The sequence below is a fragment of the Lactuca virosa genome, chromosome 9 (genome assembly GCF_052849685.1).
Source record: "Lactuca virosa cultivar CGN04683 chromosome 9, Lactuca_virosa_CGN04683_v6, whole genome shotgun sequence".
NCBI lineage: Eukaryota > Viridiplantae > Streptophyta > Magnoliopsida > Asterales > Asteraceae > Lactuca > Lactuca virosa.
In genome coordinates, this window is record NC_136434.1 from 96,372,539 (window position 1) to 96,399,185 (window position 26,647).

General features: G+C 37.4%; 1 protein-coding gene across 1 annotated transcript; it reads right to left on the reverse strand.

Moving 5' to 3' along the window:
• Window positions 1-2,553: 2,553 nt before the first annotated feature.
• LOC145139580 (uncharacterized) lies at window positions 2,554-5,415 on the reverse strand. The gene is made up of 3 exons (XM_079073356.1): window positions 5,401-5,415; window positions 3,907-4,735; window positions 2,554-3,805 (listed from the first exon to the last, which is right to left on the reverse strand). Exons 1-3 carry the CDS (start codon window positions 5,413-5,415, stop codon window positions 2,649-2,651), a joined length of 2,001 nt encoding a protein of 666 aa, XP_078929482.1. The 3' UTR covers window positions 2,554-2,648.
• Between the last annotated feature and the right edge of the window lie 21,232 nt (window positions 5,416-26,647).

A 26,647-nucleotide genomic window follows, 5' to 3' on the forward strand; every position in this document is an offset into this window, starting at 1 on the left:
ATTCAAAATTTGAAAATAAGAAATCTTATCCTAATAACATTTTCAAAATATATGGTATCTATTTTTTTAAAATCCTACTAAATCTATTAGATTTTAATGTATCCAAAGAAATTAGAAATACAATTTTTTTTGTCTATTATAATAATTTTAACTATACCTACCGTGGTTTCCACGGGTTATAACCTAGTTATACTTATAAAACCCATACAATAACCTCAAAATGAAAGAAAAAGAGACATACGTATATACATGTTCAAGTCCAATAGAAGGAATTTCAAAGGCACTGATTGAAGTTTTGCAGGTGAAGATGGGAACATAAATTGAGCGCATTAAAAAGGAATGACTATAATGGGAATGAGAATATATTTGGTTGCAAATGTCAAGCAATCTCTACTTAATTGACTTTTGCAATAGAAAGTTATGTTTATGACTTTATTCTCATTCCTGGATTGATTCGGAAGCAAATTTAATTCGTTATAAATATTCAGTCATTTTTATTTGAGAATATTGTTAAAAACATTCTCTAAGAAGATAGTGCGTACGTTGCTCTCTTAATGGAATTGAAGAAACAATTCATCGCATTAGCGAAGGCCATATTGACAAGGGCTAACATAATAACAATTGTTTACATAAAATTGAATAAACCTTTGTTTTTTTTTTTTTTTTTCTCGTTTTTACATTCTATGTCATTTTGGAATTTTAGAAATTCGACTCATGTTTTAAATTTTATTACATTTGGACCAAATTTTCATTTTTTTTACAAATTCGTCTTAAAATTAGTGCTATCTTTGCTTACAAATTGACTTTTCAAGACTTTTGTTTACAATCTTTTTACAACTAAGTGATTCATTACAAGATAACTTAGCATCATCAAGTAATATCATATACATGTCCCAATAGCAAACTTTAACTACATTCCTAATCATAGACTTGAAATTCCCATTCTTGTGTAGAGTATGACTTTAAAAAAGTCAACGTTATCCACTTTTACTACATTACTTTTGCCAAACTCAAGAGTTCAAATTGCTTGGTTCTTTGATGTTTATATCTCATTACCAAAGGTATTTCTTGAGTCTAAACTCAATTTCAACATATTTTGAATGTACGCCAAGTAATCCCACTTTTATTCTTGATATTTGACTCCTCTAAAAAGTCAAAGCTGTCAAATTGAACTAACTTGGCATTTCAGTTGATCATTTAAGGACCGGTGTGACTTTTTTTTACCCTCCTAGACTTTATATATATGTTATCTACATAAAGTGTTGTGTTTTTTACTTAATATCTAGATTTATTTTTTATTTTTTCTGTAAGTTGAATTATACTTTTGTTTGAGTGAATTTTTTGCAGGTTTGACAATGATATGTATCATTGAAAATCACAAATGCTCATCCCAAATTGCGGATTATACTTAGGGAAGCTGCAGTTATTCTTGGTCAATGGGTTTCTCAGGTAATGTTATTGGGTTTTTGATTTTCTTTTTTTAATTAATACAATTCCCATTTTGTTGGTCTGACCATCTTTTCTGGTGCAATTTGAGTCTGTGGCCATTCTTGTGCTGCTTAAGCAGCAATAGATATACTATTTGACATAGAAGATGCCAACTTCGTTCATGTTACCAATGTTTTTAAAAAAACATTATATACCCTCTGTCCCAATTTAAATTATTCTTTACACAAAACTTAAAACTAAGGAAAGATTATATCCTTTTTGCATGCAAATGACTACATTTATATAGACATAACTAAGTACAAACTTGCTTTAGTTTAGTAATATGACTCCTATAATCATATGCATCATTACTAGAATCACATTATATATTTTTTTTCATTTTTTACAAGAAATACTAAGTTCTGTTTTGTTTGGTAATTCTTTGTCACATTATTTATTTTATTATTGTGTTCTATATTTGATGTTTTTGCAGATTCAAGATTACACCAAACAACCAGTCTATTGTGCTCTCATCAGGTTGATGCAGAACAGAGACTTGTGTGTCAGGGTATAAGTTATAATGCAGTCTATAAAGTCCATTGCTATTTTTTTTATCACAAAAAGATTCCATTTTTGTTTTTTTATATAGATAGACTAATATTTAATAGTAGTCTTAATGGTTAATATTTGAAGCAGGTTAATTGGTGTTGTAATCCCAGACCTGACATTTTATTGTATTTGATGTTTTGAGAAAAATTTGACATTCTTGTTTTTTTTTTTCATTAATTTCAGGAAAATACATAGAAGATGATTCCTTACCATATTGTCGGACTGAAAGTTTTATGTATTGCAACTTTTCATATCTTTTGTTGCAAGATAAATACCAAAATTTCCAAGTTCATCCCATAATACTATTAGACAATGAGAAACCATGACACCATAAGGAAAACAACACCTTTAATGCACTTATGTACATGACAAGATTCTAATATTTTTTTGGCATATGAAGGATCTGTATTTTATTAAATAATTGAACCTTCAAATGAAATTAAGGATTTTTACATGAGAATAATATAAACTTGTTCCCAAAGCAAATGATCGACACCAACTCATAAAAGACATATATAAATGAAAAGTAATTAAATGAATGATTTAAAGATACAGATAACAAAGGTACAAGTGTTTAGTTACACCAAGCATCAATTAAGCAATTAACTTGATCAATTGACAATAGAAGAAGCACAATCATAATGAACTGAATACTCGCACTCCAAGCACTTAAAGATCATATCGTACTGTAATTCTTTGGTGCACACTTTGCACAGACCATGGGACTGAATCCCTTGAAGAAAGGATAGCCGATGTGGGTGAAGTCTTTTGATCTCAACCGTCCCTCCAAACTTGACGTTCACATAACAAAAGACGCCTCTATCATACTTGGCATATACATGCCGCTCACACTCCAGGATTAAGGGAGCACAAGCAGGATGCATAGACTGGGCACAACAACTACAATGATAGAACCACTTTTTAGGGTTAAATTGGTCCTCACAAATTTCACAGAAGTAGTCGCCAGGGTGGTTCTCTACTGGATTGTATCTTGGGCTCAAAGGATGCTTATCGAACTTGTGCCTCATCATTCCAGGCAACAACAAAGCACACTCTGTATCCAAGTAGAAATCACAAGAGGGGCAATGGAAAGCGATATTGCAATTTTCCAGGTAACAACGACATGAATTGCATATTTTTTTTGATACATCAGCTGAAGAAGCATTAATTCTTGAGAGGAGATGGCCTGGGTGAGCTCCATGTATGATTTCTTTAGGTAGGAATGCACAATTTATATCTACATAATACTCACATGCAGTGCATCCATATGCGAAACTATTACCAGGTAATCTGCAAATGTGACAGAAAAATAAACGCAATAATTGATGAGGGTTGTTTGACATGAGAACAAGTGCATGCTGTGGATGGCCCGGGAGGTCATGTATCTTGGAAGGTAGCCTGGCACACCACTCATGAAGAACAAAACCACAACTATTTATTTCAGAACACTTGTAAAATGGCATTTCCATAATTGGTTTCAAACATCCGTCACATAATACTTGAATTTTCTTCATGGGGTTGTGAAGAACAATTGATTTGTTACCGAGTGATGCTTGTTGTGTGTCTAAAAGAATTAGTGGGTGTTGATGACTAAAATGGTTGAGCATTTCGCCGCCATGCTCTTCTTCTTTAATCATAGTAATAAACTCTTTCTTATTTTTTATAAAATAGTAGTGTCTGAGAAGGTTGTAACTTTCATCCGGAAATGGACAGTGGAGAAGATTAGGATAATCATCGTCTTTGAAATTTTTATAAGTCTTGCCACTACCTGATAAATGACAACAAACAATATTAAAAAGTAATAAACCATGCAACATTGAGAAATCTTTCAGTGGTAAAACAAATTAAAGAGAAGAATAAATAAACAACCTGGATGTAAGAAGATTGACATAAATGGCTCTCTCTTTGAAGTCGCACAATTAATATGGGCATAGTATTGACATTTATCGCATTTGTAAAGCCATAAGTAACTATCGAAGTGCTTCTTACAAACTCTGCATTTAGGATAGTACTTAGATGCATAATCAACTTGAGGAAAGGAATAGGCAAGGGTAAGTGGATGAGAATGAGTGAAAGTGGCATCAGTAGGTTGTTGGATAAGTAACTTTGCTGGCAACAAAGCACAATCTAAGTGGATTGAGTACCACAAACACATGGTGCATTGGTAGAAGGTCCCTTGATGTTTTTCACCACAAGCACTGCAACGTGATACCGACTCCTTGGGCATACGTTGCAGTTGGTGAGGGTGGCTTGGGTGGTCCATCTTTTGTTGAGACATAGTAATAGTAGCACAAATTATGTCCATATTGATTCCGCAAATGTCACAAATGTAATTGAATAATTCCTTTTGCATAAGATTGCAGACACTGCATGTCCATTCTATTAATTTTGGATCATATGTCCAAAAGGAATCCTTAGACAAGGTAAGATTATGGTCGGGATGGGGATGTGATGGGTGGTTTTGTAGGGTTTTTGGCATTTCTGCACAAAATTTGTGCAACGAGTAGTCATCATGACAATCCTTACACTCGTAGTAACTCATATGGAATGAGTAGATCCCTTCCTTACACATTTTGCACTGTCCAACATGCTTCTCTTCAGCCACAAAATCATCCTCCTCACCTTCTTCTTTCTCTTCTTCTTCTTCATCAGAGTTTTCATTATCATGGTTTGGTTGCAGAGGGGCATATGGCTGTGACTAAAGTGAAAATTTTGCTCCATTGCAGCTATGTCAAAGAAATGTCTAGTTGTAGTGTAAAACAATAAATATATACAACTAGAAACCTGAATCTTTACGTCGTCATAACAAACATGAAAAAAAAAAAAAATTTGGTCCAACGTTTACATATTAAATTTATCAAGTAAAAAACCATACTATTAGCTAGTGCTTTCAACTTTCACTTTTTAGTCAAGGACATGATTTCAACATCCAAATCTCTGCACCCCGTTAAGAAATAGAAGGGAAGTAAAGATAAAATTTAAGATAATAACACAAACATGCCAAAGTCAAGTCATTCACAACTAATAAATAGAACAATCTATCTTCCAAAGTTTGAATGATAGAAGGCCACCTGATGATCAGCTCCTCCTTGCTTATCATGGAAAATATTCTACTTTCACAATCAAAAGAGATTTACTTTCGCTTTAAATTCAACTTAGCTTTGTGAACTTTCTTTAATTCCATAATTAAATATTAGGGTATGTTATTCTTAAACAAGTGATGTTAGCTTCAGAATATATGCAAGTAAAAACCTATATAGTAATATCGTATTAATGATACACTCATGATGATGTCATGAAAGACCATATATTTTGGGTGTTTTCTCGATTAATCCTCAAATTAATTTTTTTCTTGATAAAGACCTTACTTTTTTCCATTTATTCCGATTTGGCCCTTGCGGTTTACCAGTAATATTCCGGTTTTAGACGATTTTTCCGAAAAGCCCTCAGTTTTTTTTCCAAAAAGAATTGTCAAATGTGAACGTTTTTTGAGAAAAAAAAATCCTGAGGTTTTGTTCGGAAAGAAAGTTGATGACAGATTGGTATTTCCCCCTTGACGTGATTTTCATTACTCAAAAGAATATATACAAATACAAGTATTGGGCTACAGCAACTAGATGGGCTAAACTAATACAAATGGGCTACACATAATAATACATATACACTAATACACCCCCGCAGTTTGAGCAGGAGGTCGAGGGAAAATGCTCAAACTGGATCTGAAATCCCTGAAGAGAGATGATGGCAGTCCCTTGGTGAAGATGTCGGCGTACTGTAGAGATGAAGGGACATGTAGAACACAGATTTGACATGTAGCAACCTTGTCTCGAACAAAATGGATATCTATCTCTATATGTTTGGTGCGCTTGTGCTGAACATGATTGGATGATAAGTACACAACACTGACGTTGTCACAGTAGACAATGGTTGCTTTGACAAGCGGAGATTGAAGTTCTCGTAGTAGATTGTGTAGCCAGCAGGTTTCAGCTACAGCATTGGCGACACCTCTGTATTCAGCTTCTGCACTCGAACGAGAGACGGTCGGTTGGCGTTTTGAGGACCATGACAGAAGATTGTCACCAAGAAAGACACAGAGCCACTAGTGGAGCGTCTAGTGGACGGGCACCCTCCCCAGTCTGCATCAGAGTACGCAATGAGGCCCGTAGTTGAGGATGGGTGTAGCTGGAGTCCATAATCAAGGGTACCACGTACATAATGTAGAATACGCTTTAATGCATGAAGGTGTGGTTCCCTGGGGTCGTGCATGAAGAGGCAAATCTGTTGCACGACATAAGAGAGGTCCGGACGGGTGAATGTGAGGTACTGAAGACCACCCGCCAAGCTGCGATATAAAGAAGGGTCCGAAACTGGAGGGCCTGAAGGATCCAGTTTGGACTGAGTATCGGCGGGTGTGCGAGAAGGGTTGCAGTTAGACATGTTGGCTCTCTCAAGAAGTTCCATCGCATATGTGCGTTGAGAGAGGAATATACCCTTGTTGTCAAGAGTGGCTGCAATACCCAAAAAATATGACAAGTCTCCTAGATCCTTCATGGCAAACTCAGATGCTAGAAGAGAAATGATGCGCTGCATGAGATCCGTGGTGGAAGCTGTGAGGAGAATGTCATCCACATATAGTAGCAAATATGCTACTTCAGTGCCCCTGCAAAAAATAAACAGAGAAGAGTCACAACGGCTGTGTGTGAAGCCGATGTTGGTGATGTAAGAAGCAAAGCGTTGAAACCATGCACGAGGTGCTTGTTTCAAACCATAAAGAGACTTCTGAAGGTGGCACACATAGTCAGGATGAGTAGAGTCTCGAAATCCTGGTGGCTGGTGCATGTAGACAGTCTCATGGAGATGGCCGTGTAAAAATGCATTTTTGACATCGAGCTGGTGGATAGGCCATTGTCGAGAGACAGCAATGCTCAAAACAGTCCGAATGGAAGCCGGTTTAACTACCGGGCTAAAGGTCTCCTCACAATCAATCCCGGGTTGTTGACTTTTTCCATTCGCTACCAATCTCGCTTTATAGCGTTCAAGGGAGCCATCCGCCTTATGTTTCTTCCTGTATAACCACATAGAGCGAACAATATTGGCTCCTTGGGGCCTCGGAACAAGAGTCCACGTCTTATTATCAATAAGAGCACGAAATTCATCTTGCATGGCAATGGACCAATTAGGGTCTTGAAGGGCTTGGAGGTGAGATTTAGGCATGGGAGATTCGGTAGTGGTGTGTAGATTTAGGCGTTGGATGGGTTTAGAAATGCCAACACGAGAGCGAGTGACCATGGGATGAGGGGAGGGAGTAGGTATGGGGTCCTCAGTTGTGGGAGACCCGTGATTAAGAGGAGTGGTGTCGAGTGTGGTATCCGAGGGCATTGGGCTAGGGTTTTCGGTTGTAGGGGAACCGAAAGGAGGAGTGGTGGAGTCGGGTTGAGAAGTGTTGGAAAAAAAAATGTCACGATACGAAGGAGGAATGTCAGAAGGAGATGTATCAAGGAAAGAGTATGAGGGTGGATGATTTGGAGAAAAGGATTTAAAAGGAAAGACTGTTTCCTTGAAGACCACATGGCGAGATATAATAATATTTCTGTAACGCTCTGTTCCGAATTGACTTCTAGTCTGAGGCTGTGGGCCGAAGGTTGGTCTTCATAAGGAGTATGGCTCTAGATAAGGTAAGATCTAGGTCCATTTGGGTGCGGGTGATGTATTAGAAGTGTTTCGGGTGTTCGGGTTGTGTTTTGAAGCTTAGGGGTATTTCGGTGATGTGTCAGTTCGGGCTTTTGTGGATAATGGATTTTTGTTCGGAAGGTCTAAAGTGATATATGATTTGATAGATGTGTAGAGCTTCTCGTTACCTTTCCGTGAATATAAGGATCATTGAAAACGGATTTATAACGAAGAAGTTATGGCTTTCGGAAGTTTAGTAGTTTCAGGCTTAGCCGAGTACGCTGGGCGTACACAAGGAGTACGCTGGGCGTACTAGGGAAAAAGGGAGTACGTTGGGCGTACCTTGGGTTACGCTGGGCGTAATGACCGGGAGTGGTCGCGAAGGTTCTCTGGAGTACGCTGGGCGTACCATAATTACGCTGGGCGTAATCCCGTCAGATCAGAACCATATTTTAGGGTCTTGGACCCTATTTAAACCCCTTATCTCATAACCAAACCCTAACATCTTCAGCCTCCACCCCTCTAAACATTAGAAATCTACATATATCATCCATGGTGGCATTTTGAGCTTATGGAGTCCATTTTTGGGGTGTTTAACCCATTTCCAAGAAGTTGGAGTTTGATGCAAGGATGGGAATCAAGGAGGAGCTTATGGATCTGGCTTTTAGGACTCATGCTCAGCTTAATGAAGGTATAAAGCTCTGAACTTGACCATTGAATTCTTAGATCTATTATGTTGAGTTTTTGGATCTTTTTGGTCCCAAGAATGGGGCTTTATGGTTCCAAATCCGTTTTTGGGCTTGGGGTTGCCACCCTTGATGCTATTTGAGTCCCTAAGGCAGAAAGTTGCCATCTTGATGGTCTTAATGGGTTCATGCTTGAGTTAGGGTCACTTTTATGGAAGTATAATGCCATTTTTGGAGTTTGGGTTGTCTGGGGCATGCAAAGTCACCAAGTCAGTGACTTTATGGGTTTAGATGTTAAGTATAGCTCAGATCTGTGATTTGGACTTATTGGATCAAGTATTAAGCACTTAATGGATGTTGTGCATGAGCTGCTTGTACGCTGGGCGTACTATGTAGTACGCTGCGCGTACAGTCCATTTGCTCAGTACGCTAAGCGTACAGAAGAGGTACGCTGGGCGTACGCTCTCAGGAGGACTTGGGCCTTTGAGGACTTCAGACCTTTGGGCCCTAATGGTTTTAGGGCTGGATTTGTTGATAGTTGGGCCTAAATGCATCTTTGGGCCAATAATGGAATAGTTGGGCCTATTGGGCCTTGTGGCCCAATATAGAAATGGACTTCACATTTATGGGCCTAGGATTGGGCCAATTCTTGGACTAGGTTGTTGTGCGCCTTCGTGGGCCATTTGGGTCAGGATTATTGACTAAGGAGAATATTGGGTATATTGATTGGTAGTGGCAGCTCGGGAGGCTGGCGGGGCAGCAGCTAAGGAATTCTTCAGGAAGCTTCTGCATTCGAGGTGAGTCTTCTCATCATACCAATGGGTCTAAGGCACCAAGGCCGACCCATTCTATGTTATGTGGTACACTAGCTGTAGTAGAGATATGTGGTATGGTAGTTAGCTTTATGCTAAGTGGTATGCTAGTGATTATATGATATGTTTTATGCTAGTTGTCTTTGTGATACTTGCATGGAAGACCCCGGGGGGAGCCCGTGGCATTGGATGTAAGACCATGTGGGGTAGCCCATGGCAGTCCTAGGTAAGGACCATGTGGGGGTAGCCCATGACATTGGATGTAAGACCATGTGGGGTAGCCCATGGCAGTCCTAGGTAAAGACCATGTGGGGTAGCCCATGGCATTGGAAGTAAGACCATGTGGGGTAGCCCATGGCTTTCCTAGGTTTTATGTATGCATGGCTTATGTGATACAGGTAGCTTTTATAGCTAACAGGATATGTGTTATGTGGATTGTGTGTATGGTATGCTCTGGGAAACTCACTAAGCTTCGTGCTTACAGGTTTTTGTTTATTGTTTCAGGTATCATCGTTTTGGAAAGGAAGGGCTCGGATTGATCGCAGTGCACACACCTATGATTTTCGCAATGAATGATTTTGGGATGAACTCTGATAAATGTTTTACTTAATGATGATTTGAAATGTTTGGAATAAATGATATCTATTTTTAGGTTATATTAAAAATGAAATTTTTACCCCTGATTTTTGGGTCGTTACAATTTCGAGTAGTAAGGTCAAAACATCTATACCCACGGTGATTTGAAGGGTAACCAAGGAAGATGCAAGGGGTGGATCTTGGAGCAAGTTTGTGAATATTGTTGGATTAGGTCTCTAAGCCCATAACTATAATTGGTATGTACTTGAATTGATAGCAGCACAATCCTTTTGGGTTGCCCTCAACCTAGCAACTGGACAAGGAAATTATGAAAGGAGAGATATTAATTTATAAGATTAATAAACTAATATATATATAAATGATTTATTAATATGTTAATGGATTAATATATTAATTAGAAATCATTATGTTTAATTAATTGTTAGCCAGAAATTAATCAGAATTGATTTTGGGGTTAAAAGAATTAATTATAAAGTGCAGGGACTAGTTTGCAATTAACTGATAGTTGAATGGAAGGATCCAGAACTCCCTTGGAAGGGGGTGGACGAAAACCCTAGGGGAAACCCTAGAGAATTCGTCCAAGGGGTCCAAGATAAGGCCTTGGGTCTTGCTTAGGCCCTAAGCAAAGGATAACTAGGGTTTTCCCTAAACCCTAGTTCCCTCAACTATTTAAGGAGCCTCCTGGCTCACATTTTGGGTACTGATTTCTTTGGAAGAAACCCTAAGGCCAAAATTGCATACTCTCTCCATCCTCTCTCCTCCAAGTTTCCTTCTTGCTAGTTCTTGGGTGTGATTCCATTAGAGGCATTACATTTGTGATGCTAAGCTTCCAAGAAGATCAAGATCAAGATCAAGAGGATTATCAATTGTTTGCTATAACAATTGAAAGGTATGTAACTCCTAAACCCTAGTTTGTTAATTTTGAAATTAGCCTCTCTCCTCTAGGGTTCTTGTTTTGCAATTCAAAGTTATATGTTCAATAGTTAAAACATAGATCCAAAGTAGGTTGCATGTGAACTTAGGAATTGTTTTCTAGTTTATTTGTTTTACCTAAAACCCATCAGTGGTATCAGAGCCATTGTTTGTTTTAAATTGAATTGCTATAATAGTTGAATTGCAAATTAGGGTTTATAGCCATTAAACCCTAAAGGCCAAATTTTTGCAATTAGGGTTTTGGATTGAAGGGTTTTCGAAAACCCTAGCCTCCAAAGAACCCTAATCGAAATTAGGGTTAGGGTTTTGAAAACCCTAGCCTACTCCCTTGTGAATTTCGAAATATGCTAGAGGATAACTAGGGTTTCTTGTTTTGGATAATTGTTACTTAATTAGATTAATTGGATAATTATCCTTACCCTATATTTTCGAAATTTAGAGGGATAAGGATTAGGATTAAATTAATGGATTAATTTAATTAGATAATCCTTACAAGATTTAATAATTTGATTAATAGTTAATTAAAAGATAAATATTAAATCTAGTTAATTGGTTTATTTAAATTTAAATTTAATAGCTTAAATTTCGAAATTTATAAACCCTTGAAGTTTTAAAATGTTTTAAAACACACCTTATATATATATATATTATAATTAAAAGTTTAATATTATATATGTATAAGAATATGGTCAGTCAAATCGCTAGTATGCCTCATTCACGAAGCTAATCTATAAGGGGGGTATAAGGAAACTGCCTATAAAATGGTAGTTGAATGGGTGTCCACTCTCACCCACCGCTTCCTTGATTAGTGGAGGGTCGTTAGCAGAACGAATTTGATAGGACAACTACTTCTCATTAAAAGTATAATGATATTAAAGAAAGTACTAGAACATTATTTTCAAAATCCCAACTCTAGTTACTTTAGGAAAAATGTGAAAAGTATGATAATCCATGAAATTGCACATTATGCTTTATTGGTCGTTAGTGGAGCGTGTGTGGTTAACCAGCACACTAAAAGGCACTAATAAAGAGTAGTAATGGGTATCTCATAATTGTCATTTTGATGGAGCTTGTGTGGTTTACCAGCACATCAATAGTTAATGATAAAGACAATGAGGTTACCAAGCACATTTGCATGGTTATTCACATCTTGTTTGTGATCCTCGGCATCCCAGTCACAAATAGAAGAGCATAATCTGAGATTAAAACATGCCATTGAATAGTTTCAATGTATCTCAAAAGAATTAGGAATTTCACTTCGTTTGTTTCGTCTAATGGTGGAATTGGTGAATCGTCATTCACCTACCTTTATGAAATTTGCACTTGGATCTCGGCATCCCATTTCTAAGTTGTGAATCTTCATAGTTGGATCCTAACCTTGATATTATATCTTTGGGTTATTCTATTAAGGTATCTTGAAATCTAACTAAAACTTTCTTTCTTTTCAGATGTCTACTCCTGGAAACACTTCTGCTTCGTCCTCCTCCAACCAAAACTTCTCTTTGCTCAATATATGCTCCAAAGTCGTTATGGATGGCTCAAACTATAACGATTGGATGCGCAACATCAAGATGGCTCTTTGTTTCGAGAACAAAGAATATGTTCTTGAAAAGGAGCTCAAAGAGCTTGATGAGAATGAAGCTACTCCTGAAGATCTTGCTGCCTACAAGAAACATTACGATGATGCTACCAAAGTGGCATGCATCATGGTGGCAACTATGTCCCCATAACTGCAGAGGTACTATGAGGACTACTGGCCTTTCGAGATGAACAAGGACCTTATGGAAAAGTACCATAAGCGAGCTCGTCAAGAAAAGTTCGAAGTAGTCAAGTCACTCATGGCTTGCAAGATGAAAGATGGGGAGTCGGTTGTGTCACATGTGCAAAGAATGCAACGCTACATAGAGCGTTTGGTCAAGCTCAATATTCACTTTGATGAGGAATTGGCCATTGACATGGTCTTGAACTCACTTCCTGAATGTTATGGTCAGTTTATTCTAACTTACCATTTGAACAATAATGAGCAGACCTTGGCCCAATTGCACAACTTGTTGCAGACAGCTGAGGCCGGGATGAAGGGTAAAAGTATACCCTCCACACCTACGAGTGCCCCTGTTTTGGCTATTGGACAGGGAAAGGGGAAAAAGAGGAAAGGTCCTCCCAAACAAAACTGGAAGAGCAAGGCTCAAGCCGGGTCGTCTAGTAATGGCCCAAAGGCTAAGCCCAATGGTTCCACTCCCCATGTTTCTGATCCAAAAGAGGCAGTTTGCTTTTACTGCAACCAAAAGGGGCATTGGAAGAGATCTTGCCCACAATATCTGCAAGATATCAAGGATGGCAAAGTGAAGCCATCTTCGGCAGGTATTTACACTATTTCTGCTAATAACTCATTATCTTCTCGTTCATGGGTCCTTGACACAGGATGTGGTTTTCATATCTGTTCTGATTTGCAGGGTCTAAAGGAAAGTGAGGAGATAGAGCGAGGAAGGATAAACCTGATCATGGGAAACAGAAAGTCTTCACCAGTAACCAAGATCGGAGTTTATCAGCTTCTGCTTAGTAATGATGTTAGATTAGATTTAATAAATTGTTGCTATTCGTCTGAGATGACGAGAAACATTATTTCATTTCATGCATTGTTCAGACAAGGTTTTACATATTCTTTTAATGATTTGAATGGTTCAATTTCTGTTTATAAGAATGGTGTTTTTATGTTTGAAGCTTTGCCTTGTAATGGTGTGTATGAAACAGTGACTTGTATTGATAGCCTAGGAAATAGTGTACTTAATATTGACTTGTCTAATAGTGTAGACAAGGCATGCTTGTGGCATTGTCGTCTTGGACACATTAACAAGAAACGCATAGCCCAACTCCAAAAGGATGGAGTGTTGGAATCATTTGACCTAAAGTCAGATGATATGTGTGAATCTTGTCTTTTGGGAAAGATGACAAAATCACCATTCACAGGGTCTTGTGTAAGAGGTGAAGGTCTGTTGTATCTCATACACACGGATGTGTGTGGGCCCTTCAGATCAACTACAAGAGATGATAATCGATTCTATGTGACTTTCACTGACGATTATAGCAGATATGGATATATCTACTTGATCAAGCATAAGTCAGAAACTTTTGAAAAGTTCAAAGAGTTTAAGCATGAAGTCGAAAATCAATTGGGCAGAAAGATAAAGATACTTAGATCCGATAGAGGCGGGGAGTATCTTAGTATCGAGTTTAACGACTATCTGAAAGAATGTGGGATAGTCTCACAATTGACTCCTCCTAGGACACCACAGTTAAATGGTGTAGCTGAGAGGCGTAATCGAACCTTGTTAGACATGGTTCGTTCTATGATGAGTCGGGCTTCGCTTCCCATTCACTTCTGGGGGTATGCCTTAGAGACAGCCGCCCACATCCTCAATCTTGTCCCTACAAAGAAGGTTGCCAAAACACCTCACGAAATGTGGACATGGAAAGTTCCCTCGTTAGCACATATTAAAGTCTGGGGTTGTGAAGCTTTCGTAAGACGAGAGACTCACGACAAGCTAGCAGCTAGAAGTGAGAAATGTGTTTTCATTGGTTACCCAAAGCAGTCTTTTGGATATTTGTTCTACAGGCCTAGTGAGAACGTGGTCTTTGTAGCACGAAGAGGAGTCTTTCTTGAAAGAGAGCTCATATTCAAAGAGGACAGTGGGAGCACTATTGACCTTGAAGAAATTCAAGATTCAGCCAATGAAGGAACCTTAGATGACACTAGCACTCAACCAGAGGAAACAGTTCCTGTTGAACCAATCGATAACTCATTACCTCTTAGAAGATCCACTAGGGTGAGTGTGCCACCTGAGTTGTATGGTTTTCATATTACTTCAGATGGTGACACATTCATAAGTGACAGAACACTGGTAAACTTAGATGAACCAGTCACTTATAAGGAAGCAATGGCAGGCCCAGAGGCTTCCAAGTGGAAAGAGGCAATGGACAGCGAGATTAAGTCCATGTATGACAACCAAGTTTGGAATTTGGTTGATAGTGCACCAGGTCGTAAGACAGTTGGGTGCAAATGGATCTTCAAGAAGAAGACAGACATGGATGGAAATGTGCACACATTCAAGGATCGACTGGTTGCAAAAGGTTTCACTCAAACCCCAGGGGTTGACTATGATGAGACCTTCTCGCCAGTGGCTAAGATTAAATCTATTAGGATATTGCTCGCCATAGCTGCCTTTCATGATTATGAAATCTGGCAGATGGATGTCAAAACTGCTTTCCTTAATGGGAAGTTGGCTGAAGATGTTTACATGAGTCAGCCAGAGGGTTTTGTTGATGCAAAGTTCCCCAATAGAGTGTGAAAGCTTGAGAAATCCATTTATGGATTGAAACAAGCATCTCGCAGTTGGAATCTTTGCTTCCATGAGAAAGTCAAAGAGTTTGGTTTCTCTAGAAGTGAAGATGAGTTCTGTGTGTATATCAAGGCTAGTGGGAGTATAGTAACTTTTCTGGTGTTGTATGTCGATGACATATTACTCATTGGTAACGACATTCCAACCTTGAAAGAAGTTAAGTCTTGGCTTGGAAAGTGTTTTGCCATGAAAGACCTTGGAGAAGCTGCCTATATTCTTGGGATTAGAATATTGAGAGATAGAAAGAAGAGACTAATTGGACTTAGTCAGAGCACATACTTGGATAAGGTACTAAAGAGGTTTAGTATGGAAAATTCCAAGAAGGGAGAGCTACCTATCCAGAGCAATACCAAATTGAGTAAGACTCAATGCCCGAGTACAGATGTTGAAATAGATGACATGAGTCGTGTACCTTATGCTTCCGCTGTCGGATCGATCATGTACGCTATGACATGTACTCGCCCTGATGTGGCATTTGCTTTGAGCATGGTCAGTCGCTATCAGGGAAACCCAGGTAGAGCTCATTGGATAGCAGTTAAGAATATACTCAAGTATTTACGAAGGACAAAGGACTGGGTCCTTGTGCTTGGTGGCAGTGATACTTTGAGAGTAGATGGTTACAGTGATGCCAGCTTTCAGACGGATAGAGATAACTTCCGTTCTCAGTCGGGCTGGGTGTTTTTACTGAATGGAGGAGCAGTTACTTGGAAGAGTTCCAAGCAAAATACGGTGGCTGATTCTACTTGTGAATCAGAGTACATAGCAGCAAGTGAAGCGTCGAAAGAAGCAGCTTGGTTGAGGAACTTCATCGGGGATCTCGGAGTTGTTCCAACCATCCAGGAGCCTATGGAACTGTTCTGCGATAATGAAGGAGCGGTTGCCTTGACAAAGGAACCGAGAGATCATGGTAAGACCAGACATATCGACAGAAAGTACCATTTCATCAGACATAGAGTAGAAGAAGGCCATCTTATAGTAAAGAGGGTGTCATCTGAAGATAACCCAGCAGATCCTCTCACAAAGGGTCTGAGTAGGGCTAAGCATATTCAGCATGCTCGGAGCATAGGACTGAAAGATGATATTAGTTTTAGTAGTTAGATTAGTTTTTGAAACTTGTAACAAAGTAAATGTAATTGACTTTTGGTGATTAAATAATAAAGTATTATTTATAAGTTTGGCTACTACCTTTTGTCAATTGTTTATTATTGTGTTTCATTTTTGCATGTTTTACTTCCTGAATAATGAGATTATTCAAACTCCACAGTCGCTCGTACTCTTGGAAGCAAGTAGTGAATTAAGATTGTCATGAATTGGATTGCAGATTGTCTAAGGATAGACATGGCAATAGAATTGCTGCAACGTTCATGAGTACTCAGAAATTGAGATTTGAGTATTGGATAAACCCTCGCTCAGAGTATTACTTCATGGAATTCATCACGAGTAATACTGAGACGATAATATCTTATAATCTTGAAACGAAGATATATGAGTTGTAATTTACAAGTCGGTTGTGCATTGGTGATACGAAAACGCATCAGTAACTTGGTGTTATAAAACGTATTGTCATGCATAATTTGATGAGTAAAAGATACAAGCATATGAGTCAACGTTTATTCGTTCCTTTTGCCCTAACAGGAAAAGCGATATATGTGGGCCCCTCGATGATTTGGTGTTGACTTATGTGCTGGGCCCAGCCAGGACTGAATTGATGTGTTCGATTAGAAGTCCTTCATCATCACAAATCAGGAATCGGGAAACATAGATTCTGGACAAAGAGATTGATTACATTCCATGTCTTTTGTCTGGGGATATCAAGCAGAACGAAGGGTTATATGATCACTTATCTTAGGACACATAACTGACTGGGTCAGAGTTCGGCAGCAGCTTTTTGGAAGCTACAATTTGCTGGTCAAATTTAGAAGGCATACTAGCAATTATAGTTACAGACTTATCCAAGTGGGAGACTGTTGGATTAGGTGTCTAAGCCCATAACTATAATTGGTATGTACTTGAATTGATAGCAGCACAGTCCTTTTGGGTTGCCCTCAACCTAGCAACTGGACAAGGAAATTATGAAAGGAGAGATATTAATTTATAAGATTAATAAATTAATATATATATAAATGATTTATTAATATGTTAATGGATTAATATATTAATTAGAAATCATTATGTTTAATTAAATGTTAGCCAGAAATTAACCAGAATTGATTTTGGGGTTAAAAGAATTAATTATAAAGTGCAGGGACTAGTTTGCAATTAACTGATAGTTGAATGGAAGGATCCAGAACTCCCTTGGAAGGGGGTGGACGAAAACCCTAGGGGAAACCCTAGAGAATTCGTCCAAGGGGTCCAAGATAAGGCCTTGGGTCTTGCTTAGGCCCTAAGCAAAGGATAACTAGGGTTTTCCCTAAACCCTAGTTCCCTCAACTATTTAAGGAGCCTCCTGGCTCACATTTTGGGTACTGATTTCTTTGGAAGAAACCCTAAGGCCGAAATTGCATACTCTCTCCATCCTCTCTCCTCCAAGTTTCCTTCTTGCTAGTTCTTGGGTGTGATTCCATTAGAGGCATTACATTTGTGGTGCTAAGCTTCCAAGAAGATCAAGATCAAGATCAAGAGGATTTTCAATTGTTTGCTATAACAATTGAAAGGTATGTAACTCCTAAACCCTAGTTTGTTAATTTTGAAATTAGCCTCTCTCCTCTAGGGTTCTTGTTTTGCAATTCAAAGTTATATGTTCAATAGTTAAAACATAGATCCAAAGTAGGTTGCATGTGAACTTAGGAATTGTTTTCTAGTTTATTTGTTTTACCTAAAACCCATCAAATATGTGGATAACAAAGACAACCAAAGACACGAAGATGAGAGAATTGCGGAGGTTTTTGGTATAATTTGGTGAAAGGAATGTCATTATTTATGGAGGATGAGGGTGTGATGTTGAGAAGGTGGGTGGCCATGTGGAGCCCTTCAACCCAAAACGTGGGTGGAAGATGAGCTTGGAATAATAAGGTACGAATTATGTTGTTTATAGTTCGAATCATACGTTCCGACTTTCCATTTTATTGGGAAGTGCGAGGGCATGAGAAACGAAAGGAGTTCCCATGCTGATCAAAAAAATTGTGAAAGTGTTTGTTATCAAATTCACCCCCGTGATCACATTGAAAATGTTTGATTTCAGTTTGAAATTGATTTTGAATGCAGGCACGAAAGTGTAAAAATTTACCAAAAACATCAGATTTATATCGTAACGGGTAAGCCCATAAATAATGGGAGAAATGATCAAGAAAAATAATATAGTACTTTATGTCGCTGGTGCTTGGAATCGGAGATTCCCACAAATCAGAATGTATAATGTCAAAACAAGCAGAAACATTCGAGTTTGATTTAACAAAAGGTAATCTAATGTGTTTTCCAAGCTTGATATGAGACGAAGTCTTATTACATGAAATAAAATGACTGGAAACCAATTTATTGAAAACACTAGCGCCCTGGTGGCCAAGGCGTTGATGCCATAAAGATGAGCTGTCGGCGACGAGGGCAACGGAAGACTGGAGAGACGAAGGAACAGGATATAAATCGCCAGAACTGTCACACCTAAGCAGGACCTGATGGGTTGCCAAATCCTTCACAGAAAATCCAAATGGGTCAAATTCAATAGAAACTTTATTATCAGACGTAAAACGACGCACAGAGATTAAGTTTTTGATAATATTGGGTGTGACAAGGATGTTATGAAGATGTAAGGGTCTATGAGGAGTGTGTAATTTAGACTGGCCAGAGTGAGTAACAGGAATAGATTGTCCATTGCCAACAAAAACGGAATTTATATTGCAATTATTTGTAATAGACGAGAGACTACATGTATCAGAGGCGAGGTGTGAAGTTGCTCCCGTATCCATGTACCAGTTTGCGTCTGTTCCATCATTCAGCGACATGGAGTTGAAAGCTTGAGTTAAATCAGTCGGTTGATCTTGTGCCATTGGAGGGAACCATTGCCACGGAGGTTGAAGGGTAGGAGAGATCGAGGTATGGAGAGCGTGGGCAGCGGCATGTCCAGGTGCAGTAGCAGCAGAAGAGGGTGATGGTGGAGGGCCAAGGATGCTTGGTTGTTGAGTAGTTGGTGGAGTTGTGGCAGAGAAGCGACGGGGCTGTTGAGGACCGAGGCTGCTAGGTGGTTGTTGTTACCAGCAAGTAGAACAGATGGGGATGATGGGTGGTCCGAGTGGGATGCTTGAGGAGGGCGAGAATTCTTGAACCTTTGTTCTTCAACCAAAAGTTTTGAGCGAGCTTGAAGAAAAGTGGGTAGAGGATCTCGGTGGCGTAGGAGGGTGGCAATGTGTTCATATTGAGGAGAGAGGCCATTGAGAAGATGAGCAACGAGTGTTTTCTCGGGTATAGGGTTGTCAATATTCGCCAAGAGATCTGATATGGACTTCATTCGTTGGCAATATTGAGCAATGGAAAGATCGCCTAGTGTCATGCTTCTTAGTTCACTGTCAAGTTCAATTGCTCTGGCGTCCTTGTTATCCCGGAAGAGATTTTCAAGACTTAGCCAAACCGTGTGGGATGTGGAGTTCTTTGTGAGAATCATGTTGAGAAGGGATTGTGTGAGGGTGCCATAGAGCCACGTTTTAACCACAGAATCAAGAGTGAACCATTCTTCATCTTTGTCAGAAGTGGGTTTGGAATCACCTGTGAGAAAATCACGAACACCAAAGCCACGACAATGGGTTTCAAATAATTCCCGCCATGCATCATAATTGAGTTCATTGAGATCAAGAATTATAGGAACATAAGTCTTGATATTGAGAGCACCATAGGGTTTCTGATTTTTGGGATTGGAGGTTTCACCAACCATTGTTGAGATTGAGAAGAAGATGGAGAAGAAGATGGAGGGTGCGTTGGTCGGCGGCTAGGTTTAGGCCCGACAACAGTAAGATCGAGAGGAAGATGGAGAAGAAGGAAAGTAGGTTTTCTGGGAACTAGGCTCTGATACCATGACAGATTGGTATTTCCCCCTTGACGTGATTTTCATTACTCAAAAGAATATATACAAATACAAGTATTGGGCTACAGCAACTACATGGGCTAAACTAATACAAATGGGCTACACATAATAATACATATACACTAATAGTTGAGTTTTTCTGTAAAAAATTGTCTAAACCCGGAAGATTATCGGTAAATCTGTGAAAATGGCCAAATTGAAAAGAAAAAAAAATGCAAGGTATTTTTAGGAAAAAAAATAAAGTTGAAGTTTAATCTGGAAAAAACATAAAATATAGGGTCTGATATCAAAACTCTTTTCTTCTAAGTTTTTAATCAAACACTTGGTTGGCAGGTGGCTATATAAAGTATGTGTTATTCGGTTTCCAACTAAGAACGTATCTTGGTATGTTATCCACACAAAACATATATATACAAATATATAAAATAACCTCAAATGAAAGAAAAAGAGACAGACATATACATACATATAATATAAGTAGGAGGAATTGGATATCCACGTTGCAAAGGTAGAAGTTTTGCAGGTGAAGATGGAAACGTAAATTGAGCTCATTAAAAAGGAATGAATAAAATGGGAATATATTTTGTTGCAAATGTCAAGCAATCTCTACCTAATTGGCTTTTGCAATAGAAAGTTATGTTTATGATTTTATTTCCATTCCTAGGTTGATTTGGAAGCAAATTAAATTCATTATAAATATTCCGTCATTTTTATTTGAGAATATTGTTAAAAACATTCTCTAAGAAGATAGTGCGTACGTTGCTCCCTTAATGGAATTGAAGAAACAATTCATTGCATTTGCGAAGGCCATATTGACAAGGGTTAACATACTAACAATAGTTTACATAAAATTGAACAAACTGTTATTGTTTTTTTTTTTTTCAGGTTTTTACATGCTATGTCATTTTGGAATTTTAGAAATTCGACTCAAGTTTAAAATTTTATTACATTTGGACTAAATTTTCATTTTTTTTTACAAATTCATCTTAAAATTAGTGTTTTCTTTGCTTACAATCTGACTTTTTTTTACAATATTTTTACAACTAAGTGATTCATTACAAGATAGCTAACCAAACCCTTGCATCTTAAACTTAGCATAATCAAGTAATACCATATACATGTCCCAATAGCAAACTTTAACTAGCTTCCTAATCATAGACTTGAAATTCTCATTCTTGTGTAGAGTATGACTTTACCAAAAATCAACGTTGTCCACTTTTACTAAATTACTTTTACCAAACTCAAGAGTTCAAACTGTTTGCTTCTTTTATGTTTCTAACTCATTACCAAAGGTATTTCTTGAGTCCAAACTCAATTTCAACATATATTGAATGTACGCCAAGTAATCCCACTTTTATTCTTGATATTTGACTCCTCTAAAAAGTCAAAGCTGTCAAATTGAACTAACTTGGCATTTCAATTGATTATTTATAGGTTATAAACTTTCTAAACATTTTCCAAATATTCTTTAGCTTACATAAATGTAGCAAATTTCATTGCTTTCTTCCATATTTGTATAAACTTATTTCCAGTAGTAATTATTCATCATCTTTTTTAACCATCTACACAATAGCCCTATCGTATGACAAACTTGACTAAACAATGCCTACTCGTAACCACATTTGCTTGCTTCTTTTATGTTCTTAAGAGCATTACACAATAGGCTACACAGAAATCTAATTTTGATATGCATTTGAAAGCTCAATCCTTGGGGTCCAAAGAAACCTACGGATAGTCAAAGGTTGGAGCTAAATTCGGGGACGGATGGACTGAATCCAGAGCACTCTCTTTTCCATTTGTTATGCATGCATTAGAAGTAGGCCACGTTTCCCTTAATTGTTGCAGTAAATAAAATGCATGATAGGAACATTAGTTGCAATTGTTTGGTATGAAGGTTTGGTAATACATTTTGTTGAGAACGTTATTGATTCTCAACAACAATTTACATTCAATTAATGCAGAGAAAATTGCCCCAAGTCTCCTTTTCCTTCCTCATTGTCTTCTGGAGATTGACCATCTCAAACTAGGTCTATGAGTCACCTCCGTGGATCACCACTGCCGCCAACAGTGGCAGAGCTGCCATGGCTGCTGTACTCCTTCCGCATTCTTTTTCTCTTAACCCCATCCCTCATCGACCTTTTTCTTTCTCTTTCTCCCTATGGTAATGTCTCTTGTCTCTTATCGAATCGCACAAGCACCCACAATTTCACGTACACAAGAATTGATATCTTTCTCCTTTCCAGGTCCAGTATAAACATCTACTCTAATAAATAATAAATGAAATTAGATTTTTTTTTCCACTTATCAAAATTCAAATTTTGTGGTTTCACACTCTCATTTAATTTGTCAAATGTAATTTTGTGGTTATTTTTAATTAATTTTTATTCAACACTAGATGTGAGAGCCATGTATTACATGAATTTATTTAAAAAAATTAAATATGAAATTTTAACAATTTAAAAAGTTTAAATTTAAAAGAAAAATAAGAAAACTTTTGAATTATTAAAATTAATGAGGTTTTAATGTATTGAATATATTACATATATAAACCATTTCTAATAAATACCTTACATATATATTACCTAATGTGGAATTTTAATTTAATAAAATGAAAAATACAATAAAATGACAAATGAAAAATAGAAAATTCAAAAATTCTAGAAAATGACATGTGTTCAAATGAAGGAGAAGAGGACATGTGACAAAAAGTTTTTATTTATTATGGAGGATGTCATTTTATAGTTTTCTATTTTATTAATTCCACATAGTATTTAAATGCAATAATAAATATATATTAATTTCCTCAATGAACTTTCCTTTTTAATTTCAAAATTACTAAATTAAAGCTTCGTTAATTTCCTTTATTTATTTATCTAAGTTATTTGTTTAAATTTAGAGAAAAAAAAGCACTTTAATTTTTATAATTCAATATTTTTTTTTTATTTTTCTTATAAATTCAAACCTTTTAAATATTTAGAATTTTATATTTAGTTTTTTTTCTTTTAAATAAATTCATATAATATATGAGTCTCATACCTTGTTCAGATTATTCCCATCTATTTTGACTTGATCAACACGACAAACTTTCATATATGCCCCTCAACTTTTATTTATTTTCCATTTATGTATTTTTGGATCAAATCATCTTTTGGGCTAAATGTTTTGTGGGCGACTAAACTGCACAAATGGTCTATGTGGTTAGCTGAAAATTATCATTTTGGTCCAAAAAAGTTTGGATTAGCACCAAAGGTCAAAACTTTTCATTTTGTTGCGAGTTTGGTCCGATTTTGTTTGAACTTTTTTAAAGACGATTTTGCCCCTTATTATTTCATATTTTAATTTTCTTTTATTACAACAATTAAAAAGAATTAAAAATAAAAGAAAAAGAAAATACCCTCTCTCTCTCTCTCTCTCTCTCCTCCCCCCCCCCTCCCCCCCCCCCCCCCCGAATATGAACTAAGTCCATCAACAGACTTTCGTATCTGGAATTCAACAAACACTCATTCTTCATTCCACCCTCATCTTTTTAGATCAAATGTCCAGTTTCCACTAAAATTTATTGTTATTCACATGTTTTTTTTCAACAAAAGCACAAATTTAAGTTTTTTTTTTATTAAATGCTTTGACCGTTTTGATTTGTTCCGAGAACCCAGAATCCATCGAACCATAAATTCAGTTAGGAGCTCATATATCACTTTGATAAACACCAAACAATCGTCATCAATAATTTTCAGATCAAACACCATACCTAAAGAACTTTCATGTTCTTGATTGTTCTTCAAAGATAGTTACACCAACTTCAAGGCTCAAAGCTTTCAACCAAACAAAAAACTCTCACTCACACACACATATAAACAAAAAACCCAATTAAACCTCCATATCCATCTACCATCGATCTGTATAAAGATTCAAGTAATGAACTTCTTAGAAAACCCATTTCGTTTACGCACTTCCAGTTTAAATTTTTTACTTGAGTTCATGTAATGGAACAAAAGTGTAAAGTATTACAGAGTGAATCCGAGTTGTATTGAAATACCCATTTCTTTGCAACAACCATCACTGTGTCCTCACAGAGGTGGGTTTACATGGTTTTTAGATATATGACACATCATAGAGGTGGGTTTACGGGGTTTTCGGATCTGCGAGAGGGGGATATAAGGGTTATCAGATCTTAAAGAGATGGAGAGAAGGGCGGCGATCTGAAAACACCGTCCTATTTCACTAAAGATAGGGTTTTCGGCGGTGGCTTCCTACGTTGGAGGTGGAGATTTTTGAAAACCCTAGTAGCGACGACTACAACTTATGGTTTCCGATAGACGATATCGGGGAAGGTAGAGGGTGGCGTTCCAGATCCGGTAACGAAGACAATAAGGCATGAAGAAGATGTTGGTGGTTGCATTCTTAAAGGTTGTATGATGGTGGTTGTTGTGGAGACGACGACGGTGGCTGACGGTGGTGACGACGGCGGCTGACGGTGTTGTATCGGCAATTTTCATCTTCCTGCAAGTGGTGGTGCATCGGTGTATATGAAAATGAAAGAAGATGGTGTTACAAACTTTAAGAGAGAGAGATATATAGTATTTTATTTTTCTTTTATATTTAATTGTTGTAATAAAAAAGTTGAGTAAATTACACGAATCGTCCCTCATGCAGGTGCCAAAAGACACATTAGGTCCCTATTTTCAAAAATTAACTCGGACCGTCCCTCGTTTGGTTAAAAGTTGCACGTTTCATCCCTCATTAATTTAAGTTTGCACGTTTCATCCTTTATCAGAAATAAAATGACTATAATTACCTTATTACTTTACTTTTAGTTTATTTTTAAACTATTTTGTATTTATTGAAAAAGAAAAAAATAATTTCCAAACCCACCCCACCCACCCATTCTCTTCCACTCCCGATATGCTCTTTTCTTCTCTACTCTGGTCATCCTCTTCGACTACCCCCGATTTGCACCCTTCCACCTCCAGTTCCAGAAATCAAAAATCAAATATAAAAAATTCTAAAACGTGTAACCCAAATGATTATAGAAACTGAAAACCATTTCAGAAATCCCAAAACCGCTTCAAAAATGAAACTCAAAATGGAAATCAATTTGAAATCGAAATAGTTCAAGAAATCAAAAATGGTGGTGGGTCTTCTTGAAAACCTGCAAAATCAGAGGTTTTTGAAAATGGTTTCAAAAACGCCCCTGCAAAAATCTAAAATCACTCATATCTCTCCGTCTCTCTTGTCGCTCTCTTGGTATTGCACTAGCACAATTTCGATTTCCAAATCAGACCTTTTTCAAAACCTGCAACATAGTTTGATGATGGACATAGAGAAGATGGAGATGGAGTAAGCACTAGCAATACCTAAACCCATTCGATTTCCCATTGATGTACAGTCCCCACCCTTCCTGTCGATTTCTTGGAATCAATTTCATCATCTCGCATTTTAAGATATGATGTTGCAGGTGTGATATCTCCTTCTACCATATATGTTGATGTTGGGTTTGGTGTTGATGGATCCTTAGGTTCATCAACAATTGGCGACGATCCTTGAATCAGGGGTAGGGGAGGTGGTGTTGTCACCGTCAGTATTAGTTCAGGAACAAGAAGCAAAGAAGAGAGATTGAGAGAGAATAGCGGGTAGGTGGCAGATGCTGATGATCTCACTAGTTCTCTTCTTTGGCGATCAGAAAATAGAGTAATAGAAAGAGGAGTTATTCTTAACCTCACCGGAAAAGGGAGGAGGAGCTGAGCTGGGAGCAGGAGTTGTTGGTTGTCGGAAGTGGGTAAGAAAGAGGGAAAGAAAATTCGGAAAGGGGAAGGGGGAGGGGTGGGTAGAAATAGTTTTTTTTTCTTTTCCTTTTTAATCTAAAAGTAATAAACAAATAAAAAAAAATTAAAAATTAAATTATTAAGAGCAAAATAGTCTTTTTATGTCTGGAGGGATGGATTGTGCAAGTTTTAAACAAATGAGGGACGATTCGAGTTAATTTTTGAAAATAGGGACCGAACGTGCATTTTGACACCTACACAAGGGACGATCCGTGTAATTTACTCAAAAAAGTTCAAACAATATCGGACAAAACTCGCAACAAAATGAAAAGTTTGGACCTTTGGTGCTAGTCCAAACTTTTTTGGACCAAAGTGACAAATTCAGCTAACCACAGGGACCATTCGTACAATTTTGTCTTTGTGGGCTAAACGATTTTAGAATCCAATATCATTTCTTTATGACTAAACTGCACAAATGGTCCTTGTGGTTTGCTCAAAATTGCCACTTTGGTCCAAAAATCTTTGGACTAGCACCAGAGGTCCAAAGTTTTCATTTTGTTGCTTTTTTAGTCCAATCTTTTCGGATTTTTTCAAAAAACGGATTTGCCCTTGTTAATATGATTTTCTTTTTTTTTTCTTAATTGTTTTTTTTTCTGATTTTCAGATTTAAAAAAATCTCTCTCTCTCTCTCTCTTTCTCTCTCTCTCTCTCTCTCTCCACTATTTCTCCTACCTTCATTTGT